The sequence below is a fragment of the Lissotriton vulgaris genome, chromosome 10 (genome assembly GCF_964263255.1).
Source record: "Lissotriton vulgaris chromosome 10, aLisVul1.2, whole genome shotgun sequence".
Classification (NCBI taxonomy): domain Eukaryota; kingdom Metazoa; phylum Chordata; class Amphibia; order Caudata; family Salamandridae; genus Lissotriton; species Lissotriton vulgaris.
The window spans coordinates 187,912,498-187,925,476 of NC_141698.1; the positions used below are offsets into that span (position 1 = coordinate 187,912,498).

Below are 12,979 nucleotides of genomic sequence, written 5' to 3' on the forward strand. Positions count from 1 at the left end.
TCCTTTGCCCTTCTTCTTCGTAGGTTGCGGGAATCTGCCTTCTTGGTTTAGGGCTGCCCCATGAATACTGTATTTAGGGGGCATTTTAGGGGTCTCTGGGTCTGTAGCCAATGGGCTACTGACCTTAGGGTGACTACACTCTTGGTGTGCTCACCCCACGTGGGGGAGTGATCACAATCCCTAATCCTGATTGGGAAGTGCCTGCCATCTGCAAGATGGCGGGCACTTAAGGGTGAGCTTCACCTTGCCTCCCCCACTTGAGGGGAGGGGTTGGCAGAGGTGGGCACACCTTATGGCTGGGTAATTTTTCCTGCCTGTCTTCCCGCCGAAAAAGAGGGGAGACAGAAAGGGGGCCTGCTCCTAATAGCAGGAGAGGATGGGGGTTGCATTACAATGGCTGCAAGGCCTTTGAAGCTACCCTGCCAAAGATGGCTCTTACTGGCCTGGGAGAGGTGTGACCACCTCCTCCCAGGAAAAGCTTTGTTTCTGGGCTCAGGGAGCGAAGGCTCCCACACCAGGGGTCCAGAAACATGTCTTGTGGTGGCAGGCTGGTGCGTACCTGTCAGAGAATCCACCAGAGGCTGGTCGTTTTTCAGGGGGCATCTCTAAGTTGCCCTCTGAGTGCATTTTTCAATAAACCCCACACTGGCATCAGTGTGGGTTTAATGCACTGAGAAGTTTGATACCAAACTTCCCAGTTTTCAGTAAAGCCATTATGGTGCTGTGGAGTTCGTAATGACAAACTCCCAGCACCATATACTCTTAATGGCATTACTGCACTTACAATGTCTAGGAATTGGTTTAGACACAATAGGGGTACAGGGCTCATGCACCTGTACCCACACCACTAGTATAGTGCACCCAGCTAGATCGGTGGCTACCCTATGCCAGGGATGTGTGCCAAGTCGACTCTTCACTTTGTTCTGCACCAAAACACATAGCCTGCAATGGCAAAGTGTGTGTGTGTATAAAGGTACAGGCCTCTAAGGCTTGCACAATAAGTGCTGGAGCCCTTAGAGGCCTTCCCTGGCCACAGTGCCCTTGGTACCCATAGTACCTTTTACAAGGGACTGACATGTGGCCAGAGATTGGGGGTACAAGGTACAGTTTTGGGGAAAGAACACAGGGCCTGAGAACCTGATTGAAAGGGACCCAGGGCACATCAAGTCAATGTGCATCAGTAGTCTGGAAAGAAGTGGGGGGTTACTGCAACAGAAACCCAGCTTCCTACAGCAATGACTTGCAGAATGGTATGTTAAATAAGGAGAACGGTAACTCACTTATCAAAGCTCTCTTCTTTTACGAGCATTGATACGAGCATCAACATTCTGTTCTAGCACTTCATCTCACCCGTATCCCCCTTTCTCAGCTGATCAACTTTTACCCCGCCCTCCAGCACACCAGTGACTCATGTTCATCACCCCAATCTTATCCACTGTTACCACTTTGCATCATTCTCACTTATCCACTGTTACCACTTTGCATCATTCTCACTTATCTAGGAGCATGTACGGCCCTGGCATTCATCATCCACCATATCCATCGCGTCTATTCATATCCATGTGCAATTACTTTTTCTCACAGATACGTAAGTAAGGAGCATGTGTGGGTTTGAATCTGTGTGAACCTTCAACCTTTTCTTTCTATTCAGCTCAAAGGCTCGATGAGGAGTTATCTTATTGCTTTTTGTCATAGGAAAGTTCTTCCCAGTTGACTTTTTCAGAAGGCTGCATTTAGTATGTGTAAGGCACTTGTGTATCTCAAAGGGTTGGGCTTTCTTATGTTATGAAAACTACATTGCTTTGTAATTTGAGACACAAAATTAAAGACCAAGAGTTCAAGTTCACATTCAACCAATGTTTGCTTTTAACTGTCTAAAGTAATAGCTTGCAGCTAGCCATTTTCTCATGGCATACAAAGACACTACTGGACGTTGAGCCAACTGAAAATATAGTTCCAAAACAGGCCCCAGAAAACAAGTTAGTCAGCTCTTTAACTTCAAGCATCTCGCTTTTCTGATAAATACTCTAGCACTATAAGGGCCTGATTTAGATATCGGAGGATTGGTTACACCGTCACAAAGGGGACATATATCCTGTCCATTGAAATATAAATCCCATAATATCCTATGGGATTTAGATTTCGTCGTTGTGCCAGAGCAAAGTATCAGCCGATGTTTAAATAAGGCCCCAAGTCTTAATTTCTGAATTTCATATAATAAACTTAAAATATAACTTTTTTCCTAATAGGTTGATTTTTTCAATCAGAATTATGTATGGTGAATCGTGGAAGATAATTTTAAGAGACATAACAGAGAGCAGCACATTACTTACAAATACTGTCTTCTGAGTGAATCGATATCTGCATTCACACTGCTGATCTGGGACCTCTGTGTTTTCTCCAGCTCTCGTTCCATCTCCTCTCGATGTGCATTCTTCATGGCTTCAATAGCTGAAAAGAGCATAAAATATTTAAAAACATGTTTTGGGTGCTGTTTCTTACAAGTGCTCATTGAACCACCTGACGTACCAAAATACAATTCAGAGTTTGACAACTTAAATTGAAATTGAAGAAGCACAATGTCAACTAGTGAGAAGACAAATGTACTTTTTTCAAATAATTTGTAATTAATACTTTAAATTATATAATCCTCCATCACTGTATCTTTCTTCAATCATGTATGTCTTATGAAATAGCGTGTATTTAATAACAAAATAAATGAGTAATACCCTGTACCATATTAATAAGCATTTATTATGTTAATCAAACTGCAATCAGTTGCAGCCATCAACAGGAATCTCATGCACCTTGTTGTGGCTGTCCGTGATAATTCTATTAACTAACAACCATCTACTAAGTAACATAATATTCAAATGTAAATGTAAATCCGTATTTGTAAAGAGCAAACTACTCACCCTTACAAATCTCAAGGCGTCGTGGAAATTAAGTGAACTATTGCCCAGAGTCAAATGGTGTTGAGCTGAGCTGCCGCCGGGGATTGAACCGTGAACCCTGTGCTCTGAAGTCAGCTGCCCTGGCCGCTGCACCACACCTCTCTACAAAGCTCATCAATTAAAAAAGCAAAACCTTTCCAATTTCTCCAATTCAGAATTCCGATCTGAAGTCTTTCTTTCCTTCTTGTTCTTTGCAATTGTAGTCTGATCTAGTCTAGCAGATCAATATCTATGTCCATATATCAGTAGCAAGGGTGAAGTGTCCAAGCATATGTTGCAGGGCACCCTCAAAAAGCTGATCACAGAGATCTCTGGGTTAAGGGGAGACTGCCTCATTTACAGAGCTTCAAGCAAAATACCATTTGGCTCCGTCTGAGACATTAAGATACTTGCATATTAGTCACGCTGTGTCCTCCGCCCTGCCAAAGTATGGACCCCTCCCCGACTCGTCCCCCCTGGAAGACCGGCTGATGTTGGATCCCATGGACCGCAAGGCCATCTCACTTACATACAAGAAGCTGGTCAACAACCGTGCAGAACCGATGCTGAAATTGAGGTGGGGGGTGGGAGAGCGATCTGGGAGAGATGGAGGATGACATTAGCCTCACCTTGAGAAGTCGCCATCCCCATGTGCATGCGGCTCCTCCAGTTCAAGATCCTCCACCGGGGCTACTTTAATGCTAAATTATTGTTCAAATTAGGTAGGCGCCCTGATCCACTTTGTCTCCGACACTGTAACAAAGAGGGGACTTTCATTCACATTTTATGGGACTGCCCACGTATTCAGGATTACTGGGACAAAATTGCCCGCCAACTCGAGAGGGCGGGAGGTAAATCCCTTGGGTTATCTCCCCAGCTATGCTTACTCAATATTTGGGGGGGGACTGACCTCACACATGCTAAACAGGCGTGGGCCTCAATGGGATTTATTATTGTCTAACGGAATATTGCACAGAAACGGGGGGTGGAGGCGGTCCCACTCTTGGTTGACTGGGCAAAGAATATGGACACCGCCATGGTTGCTAAAAAGTCAGTATTCAGGGAACAGGGTTGCCCCAAGAATTGGGATCAGAAGTGGGGGAAATTGAACAAGTACAGAGGGGACATTTGCATCTCCCCGACGGTGGAGCTCCAGAAAGAAAGGCGAACACTGATGGCCCAGTTGACGGAGGAGGTGCTCGATTCTCCCCCTTAGATGGGATGTTCTTGTTCTCTTCAGACCCCAGCCGCCTGTTGCAACATGTTTGTGTTCTCTAGATAGCGGTGTCTCTTACTGCGGATTAGAAATTGTATGTACGTATGGCTCCGCATGGATCCCTATCCCATTAAGGGGTAAATGTCGATATGATAATGTATGTATTGGAGGGGGGACTTCTTAAAGTGAATTTGTACCATGGTACCCGGTTGTTGTCAAAATAAAATAAAAAGTTTAATTAAAAAAAAAAAGCTGATCACAGGCAGCCTAATAATAGGCTTATGGTATAAGTGTCAAAAAGGTATCCTGTCCCTTCGTGGCTCCAGGACCTCCAACTTACCTATGATGCCTTGTACTAGCATTTCATTCCCAGAGTAATTTCTTTTTGAAGCAGACAGTGGGGACTGGGAATACATTTCAGAAGTTTTTATTCCAGGTGCCCATGTCCTTACAGGAGGGACGGTTTACTTCAGGCCTTCTAAAAACTCTTCAATGATGGGAATTTGTGACCCTTTTTTTGCTGGTGCCATGAACAAAATCTATTCCATTTGAAGAAATAGCAATCCCTAGTTCAATGGAAGTTTGGCTTCCTTTAGAATATCAATGCATGACTGGGAGATTTAGATAACCATATTGTCTGATCTCAGGAGCAATGCTTCCAAAAATAAGGATGTGCTGCTCAGCTGGAATAACTGACCCAATGATTTGATTAACAGGTTTGGTTTGCATGACAACTTCTTGCGGATTTAACAAGACATTTGTAACACACCCAGCTACCACCTCACTGTCTTGGCCACTGTGGAGCAATGAAGATCATTGTTGTTTGCAATTCTAGAGTTCCATTAAGACTGTGGGCTTCAATGGAATAGGAAGAAAGGTGTAAAGTTATGTTCATGACCATTTCATAAAAAGGGCATCACCCGAAGAGCCTAACTCTTGTAGTCAGCAAGAGAACTCTTGGTATTTTTGTTTTGAGATGTTGGAAAGAGATTTAATGTTGGATATCGCCAATCTGTGAAGATCTACAGAAGAATGTATTCATCCAGAAACCATTTGTTATTTTTGACCAAGAACTGGCTCAGGAAATCTGCTAGTTGGTTTACGAGTCCTGGCAAGCGTATAGCCTTCCTTGACAGACAGCACTGGTCACGGCCCATGACCAGTTCTTCTGTGAAAGCAAGGTATGATCAGCTTCATCAGGGCCGAAAAACATACAATTCCAATTAAAACTGGGGGTTCTTGGTATATGTTTTCAGGAAATGGGTAGATATCTTTTCTATATCTCAGGATCGGGATGTCACCGTATTGTATCAGCGCATTTAAAACTGAATCAGAAGGTTGTGGATCTTTTCTTTCGTATTACAGGATTGCCAAATAGGTGGATGTCTTTTCTATCTTTCTAGATCGAAGTTGTGCCGTATTGTGTCAGCGCATTTAAAACTGAGAATATCCCGTCCTTCTATCTTATGAGTCATATAGGTCAGATTGTCCAAAATAGACCTATTTTTAAATTAAGGATTGTGTACTTGAAGATCCTATGTAGTATTTCTTCTTATCGTATTGAATACATTGCTACTTCTATGTTCTATGACCAACCACTCCAATTTAGCAGTTCTCACAACCTCCTACTACCATCCAGGAACGACCTTCTGATTCAGTTTTAAATGCGCCGATACAATACGGCGACATCCCGATCCTAAGATATAGAAAATATATCTACCCATTTCCTGAAAACATATACCAAGAACCTCCAGTTTTAATTGGAATTGTATGTTTTTCAGCCCTGATGAAGGTGATCATACCTTGCTTTCACCGAAACGTGCGTAGGCCAACTACACACATCTGAGAATACTATCTAAGAATCACGTCAAGACAAATGATCACCCATAAATTAAAATGATGGACTAATGCCTTGTGAAAGTACAGACATAGAACAAACAGTATCTCTGTAATAGGTCTTTGTCTCAGATGTTGTTGTTTTCTTTATAATTACATTTGCACAGTATGAGAGTTAGCATGTCTGAGAAGAATGAATGGTGGGAAAGGTTGAATGAGAGTAGGATTTTGATTTCACTCGAGTTAGTTATTTCCTGTGGGGGTCACTGAAATATTATCTTATGAAATTGTAAACTATAACTGATGTTCTCTTTTCATTTTCACAAGTTACTGTAAAAATGTATAAACCATTTTTATCTAAAAAAACTAAAGAAAAAATAGACCTATTTATACAAAAAAAGAAAGAAAAAATGTATTTTGAACAATAAAATATAATCTAAATGAAAGTTACTTTTTCCTGAAATTTTGTATCTGTGTTGTACATTTGAAATTGTTTGTAGAGTTAATACCAATTGATAAATCAGATAGGTCTGACAAGAGGTTTTGTATATTTTGTGTTCCTAATCCCCCTGCTCTTGGACCTCAAAGAAACAGGGGGTACCTTAGCTTCATAATACCAGAAACGGATCAGCCCTGACTCTAAAAACCTGTCCGCAGTGTGGGGAGGATGCGTGTGTCTGTAAGGAATCTGTGGTTAGGTTATGTCTCTACAAGATAAAGCATTACCGAAGATAAGTAACTCGTCCATCTGACAGGCATCTAGCCGCAGATTTCTTACCTTAGAATATATACCCAAGCAATACCATCCCTGGAGGAGGGACTGCATTCAAGTTTAGACCAGGAAGTCCTATTTGACCGAACAGCCAAAATAGCACGTCCCTGTGGATTTGCCTGTCCAGGCAATAGTGCTTAGGGAAAGTGTGCAGTGATGCCTATGTTGCTGCCTGACAAATGTCAAAGACTGGAACACCACGTTGCAACACTGTGGTCCCACGACCTTTCTTTGATCCAACATACTCCATAAGAAGTTGGTCATCCAACCGGAGCTCTTTAGTGTAGACGAGGTAGAACGACAATGCTGTTTTAGGGTCCAGACGGTGAAGCCGCTCCTCCTCTTAAGAGAGATGCGGAGGAGCATAGAAAGTGGGCATGGTGACTGACTGCCCCACGTGGAACGGCATTACCACTTTCGGTAAGAGAGAGGCCCTAGTGCAGAGCACCAACGTATTGAGGAAAATGGTCGGGTAAGGAGGCTTGGATGACCGAACCTGCAATTCGCTCACCCTCCTGGCAGAAATTATTTCCACTAAAAAGGTTGTTCTGATGGAAAGCAGCCAGAAGGGGCAGTTGTGCAAAGGTTCAAAAGCAGTGCACATCAGGATGGTGAGAACCAAATTAAGGTCCCATTGAGGCATGATGAATGGGGCAAGTGGGAACACATGTACAAGCCTATTAAGAAAACAGTTTACAATATGGGATTTAAATAAAGGGGGTTGATATGGCAGCCTCAAGAAGGCAAACAAGGCCAAAAGGTACCCTTTAACCCCTTCCATGCTGCAGTCGGCCTTGGCCGATGGCAGCACTACCTCGCTGGTGCTGCGTCGGCCAATGGCCGATGCGGCCCGCCCGGTTTTTTTAAAACGGCCGCACTGCCGCGAAATCGCAAAAGCAGCCAACGGGTTAAGAGTGCCCAAAGCAGAGCCCTGCTGGGCAAGGGTAACATTAAAGAGATGGTCTTGAGAGAGGGAAAAAGAGAGGATCAATAGACATTTCTGTACAATATTTCACACATTCCTGCCACCGGCAGGCATACACAGTCTTGGTAGAGGGATGCCTTGCTGCCAATATCACATCACAGTTTGGGAGGAAGGTTAAATGCTGTCAACTGCTGCCGCTTAATCTCCACGCAAAAAGGCGTTGAGTTGACAGGGTTGGGTGGAGGAACCTCCCCTGCAGCTGCGACAAAAGATCCTCCAGAAGGGGCAGCCTGATCGGAGGATCAATGCTCAGTTGGAGAAGCTTGGGATACTAGACTCTCCTTGCCCAGTCCGGAGAATGACTTGGGCCTGGTCGCTCCTGATCTTCTTGAGCGCTCTGGACAGAGTGATATTGGCGAAAAGGCATATAGAAGGCTTGAGCTCCACTTGAAACGAAAAGCGTCACTGAGTGAGGAGTGCTGCCTTATATACTCAAGCGGGCAAAACTGTTGACATTGAACTTTCTCGGTAGAGGAAAGCAGATTTAACCAAGGCTCTCCCTACCTTTAAAATTAGACCTTGCACCACTTCAGAAGGGAGACGCCATTCGCAATCCACTAGGCATCGACAGCTGAGTTTGCGCACGCTGGCATTCAGGGAACCTGCCAGGCATTGAACCATCAGTGATATGCCCTGTTCCAGCCATGTGCAGAGATACAGGAATTCTTGACAAAGGGTCTAGGATCCCACTCGGCCCCGTTTGTTGCAGTATCACATGGTGGGGGTGCGGTCTGTGAACACCTGAACCAGCTTTCTCTTGATGGAAGGGAGAAAAGCTTTCAATGCCAAGCGAATCGCTTTGAGCTCTAGCAAGTTGATGTGGAGTGCGGATTCCACCGGAGACCAGAGTTCTCTGATCGCTATCTCTCCCAGACAACCACCCCATCCCAGGAGTGGCGCATCTGTCATTACTGTGTGATCTGGTAGGGGAAGGGAGAGGGATGACTGCCTCTGACCCAATCATGGGTGATGATCAGCCACCACTGCAGATCTTGTGCAGTTCCCTCCAATATCTTGACCATGTCGGAGAGATTCCCCTGATGCTGAGCCCTCTGAAACTTAAGCACCAACTGCAGAGTCCGCATATGCCTTCTGACATGTGTCACTAGCAGGATGCAGGAGGCCATGCAGCCTCAGAGTCAGTCTCACCAAAATCCAGGCTAGAGGCTAAAACATCAGTATCATAGCCTGAATATGCTGGACTCGCCACTCTGGAGGATTGGCCCGAAACTGCACTGAATTCAGAACAGCTTAGATGAAAGGGATCATCTGAGGGGGGAGTCAGGTGTGACTTCAGCACGTTGATAGTGAACCCAAGCGAAAACAGGAGATTCACTGTAGTCTGGAGGTGGGAGAGGTCAGTGAGTCGAACCAGCCTTCAACAGCCAATCGTTGAGATAGGGGAAGACTGACACCCCTGATCTGCGCAGATGAGCTGCAACCACTGTCATCACTTTGGTGAACCCCTGAGGGGCACTGGTAAAGCCAAAGGGGAGTATTGCGAACTGAAAGGGCTCCTGGCCTACCGTGAGCAGAGAGTGACGATGGGTAGGCAGGACGGGAATAAAAAAATAGGTGTCCTGCAAGTCCATCGCTAACATCCAATCTCCAGGGTCTAGGGCAGACACAACCTGGGCCAGAGTGAATATTTGGAACTTTTCTTTTTTGAGGAAGTAGTTGAGGGCTCACAAATCTAAAATGGGGCAAAGGCCCTTGTCCTTTTTCGGGACCAGAAAGTAGCGGCTATAGCAACCACAGCCTACTTCTGGCGCCCAAACCGTCTATATTGCCCCTTGCCCAAGAGAGTCCAGACTTCCTCCTAAAGCAAGTTCAGGTGGTCCGCCTTCAGCCGGTCGTATGGCAGAGGCATAGAGGAAGGGGTAATTTTGAAGGAAAGGGAGCAGCACCTTCGAACTATCTGAAGAACCCAGGTGTCTGATGTAATATTTTGCCAGTGGTAAGGTAATATCTGATCCTGCTGACAACTAGCAGCCCATGATCTTTAAGGCCTGAACTAGGAAGGTTTAGAGACTGCAGGGGGAGGAGTGGACTGAATGGACCTTTAGCCGCCTGACACACAGGGCTGAAAGGAGCTCACCTGCGCAGCCTTGTGGTTGGGATATGGTTAGCGCAGCTGAAAGTCCCTTCCATGGGCACGAAAGGGGAAAAAAGCAGAAGGGGACGGGTGGTCACTGAATGGTCCATAGACTAGGCCATAGCCTGCGAGCCTTTAAAGCGCACCTGGGCCATATCTGCCTGGTCTCCGAAGAGATGGGTGCCATCAAAGGGCATGTCTATAAGAGAAGCCTGGACATCCTCAGAAAAGCCATAAGTTCTGATCCAGGTGTGGTGTGGAATAGCCACTGTTGATGACATTGCACTGCCCAGCAAGTTGATGGTGTGAAGTCCACAACAAATGGTGACCTTTGCTGCATTTCTAATGGCCCAGGCCTCCTATGGGTTCTGTGGCAGCACTTGCGCAACTGTTTCCCCAAAAGAAGGGGATGTAATGGCCCAATAGACATGCAGTGTTCACTGACCGTATTGCAAGGCTGGCGGAAGACAAAATCTTCTTGCCCCAACTATCTAGGCTCTTGGATTCCCAGTACGGGGGTGCAGAAGGGAACGCACCTTATTCGGTAGAGGCCTGTACCACCAATCTCTCTAGGGTAGGGTCCCAAAAGGACATCAGTTAAGGCCTCGTTGAAAGACAGGAGGGGCTCAGAGGAAGAGACACCCAGCTTCAGGACCTCTGTCAAGATATTCACCTTGACTTCCACTGAAGGGAGCTGAAGATCTAAGACCTCCGCTGCCCTTCTAACCAACATAGCATATGAAGCTCCCTCCTCTATAGCCACAGTAGGGGGAGAAAGCAGGTCAGAATCTGGGGAGGTATCCAGTCCACTGGCCTCGCCCAATTCCTCATACCAGTCCATTTGGTGGTCAGGCTGGTCTTGTACAGGGTCCAGCGACCCCTCCCAATCTTCCTCCATTCCTAGCCCCTCAAAAAAAGGCTGAGGACCAACCTAGGAGCCAAAGGCGCCTTCAGTGCCGAAATCAGCGTTGAGAGGCTCCGATCAGGCGCCAGGTAGTTGGAGAAAAGGATGAGGCTGGGACTGCCAGGGGGCATCTCAACTGCAACTGGAGCCTCACGTGGGGGCCTGCACCTGGTAAGGTCGCAGGGAAACGAATATGCTACTTACCAGTATGCATCTGTTCTTGGCATGTAGGGCTGCTGACATTCATATCTGTGCATAGATCGCCGCCTAGTGTTGGGTCCGGATGATTGAACATTGTTGTCCTCGAAGAGTCTTCGAAGTATCACGAGATAGGTGGCTCCTCCCCTGGACTACAGTGCGCATGGGCATCGACTCCATCCCCAGATTGTTTTTAGCCATTGTGGCCAAGATGGAGTGAAACTCAGTGAATGATGACCATGCTATGAGTATATATGTGAATACTGCAGCTGCTACAGGCGCCGGGGAGGAGGGCGGGCGATATGAATGTCAGCAGCCCTACATGCCAAGAACAGATGCATACTGGTAAGTAGCATATTCGGTTCGAGGCATGTGGGCTGCTGAATTCATATCTGTGCATAGAATACATAGCAGTCCCTCCATTAGCGGCGGCCGCCCGTGCCAGCTGCAGCAGTTTGGAAAAGTGTCTTGAGAACAGCCTGCCCTACAGCTGCCTGCTGTTTGGAGTGCACATCAACACAGTAATGCTTAGTAAATGTGTGTGTGGTAGACCATGTGGCTGCTCTACATATGTCCTCTAAGGGAATGTTTCCAAGGAAAGCCATAGAGGCCCCCAACTTTCTGGTGGAGTGGGCTCTTGGTGGAATGGTAAGAGTGTGTTTTGCTTTTGCATAGCAGATCTGGATACATTTAACGATCCACCTAGCAATACCAGCCATGGAAATAGTGTTACCTTTATGGTGTGGCGCAAAGGCGGCAAAGAGTTGCTTAGTTTTTCTAAAATCCGTGGTCCTATCAATGTAATACATTAGGGCCCGTTTAAGGTCAAGGGTGTGGAGCATCCGCTCCCCCAGTGACTCAGGATTTTGAAAGAAAACAGGTAATTCGATTGTTTGGTTGATGTGGAACTGAGACACAACCTTGGGCAGAAACTTAGGGTTAGTGCGGAGCACCACCCCGTTGGAATGAATTTGGATAAATGGCTCCTGGATTGTGAGGGCTTGCAATTCACTAACCCTCCGTAGCGATGTAATTGTTACGAGGAAAGCCACTTTCCATGTCAAGAACTGAATCTCGCAGGAATGCAGTGGTTCAAAGGGAGGACCCATCAGCCTGGTAAGAACCACATTGAGGTTCCACTCGGGAGCTGGTGGAGTCCGTGGCGGAATGACTCGTTTGAGGCCTTCCAAAAAAGCTTTGATCGCAGGCACCTTGAAGAGTGAAAGGTGTTGTCTATTTTGGAGATACGCGGCCATAGCAGACAGATGAATGCGAATGGAAGTATAGGCTAGATTACACTTGTACAGATGGAACAGGTAACAGATGATGTCCTGAATAGAAGCGTCCAGCGGGTTAATGTTGTGGTTTGCACAATAAATGACAAACCGCTTCCATTTTGCCGCGTAGCAGGCTCTAGTAGTGGGCTTCCTCGCCTCCCAAATGATGTCCATGCAATTGGGAGGTAAGTTCAGGTAGCCAAACTCTAGGACTTCAGGAGCCAGATCGCCAGGTTGAGCTGTTGCGGATCAGGGTGCTGAATGTCGCCATGGCTCTGCGTCAGAAGGCTGGGTGTGAGATGTAGCCCTTGATGCGGTACCACGGACAGTTCCAGAAACATGGTGTACCATGGTTGACGAGCCCACGTTGGAGCAACTAGGATGAAGTCTTCGAGTGTTGCCTGAGTTTGCGTGCCACCAGCGGTATCAGAGGTGCTGGGGGAAAAGCGTACGCAAATTTGCCTGACCAGTTCATCCATATCGCATTGCCCTGCGACAGTGGGTGTGGGAACCTGGCGGCGAAGCTTTGGCATTTTGCGTTCTCCTGCGTGGCGAACAGGTCTATCTCTGGATGACCCCACCTTTGGAAGTACGGCTGGAGTACTGATGGATGTATCTCCCACTCGTGCATTTGGTGGCTGTGCCTGCTGAGCAGGTCCGCCATCTGATTGTCCTTGCCTGGGAGATGCTCTGCCATGAGGAAGATGTTCCTCTGAATGGCCCACTTCCACATTCTCTGAGCCAGATGAGACAGCTGGGGAGA

At 46.5% G+C, this 12,979-nt stretch overlaps 1 protein-coding gene across 1 annotated transcript in view; it reads right to left on the minus strand.

The window, feature by feature from the left end:
• The window catches only part of MPRIP (myosin phosphatase Rho interacting protein), a 564,937-nt gene that overhangs the window by 206,894 nt on the left and 345,064 nt on the right, over positions 1 to 12,979 (minus strand). The window contains exon 16 of the mRNA XM_086940861.1: positions 2,334 to 2,451. Coding sequence (XP_086796987.1) covers positions 2,334 to 2,451 — 118 coding nt within the window. The remainder of the gene's footprint in view (positions 1 to 2,333; positions 2,452 to 12,979) is intronic.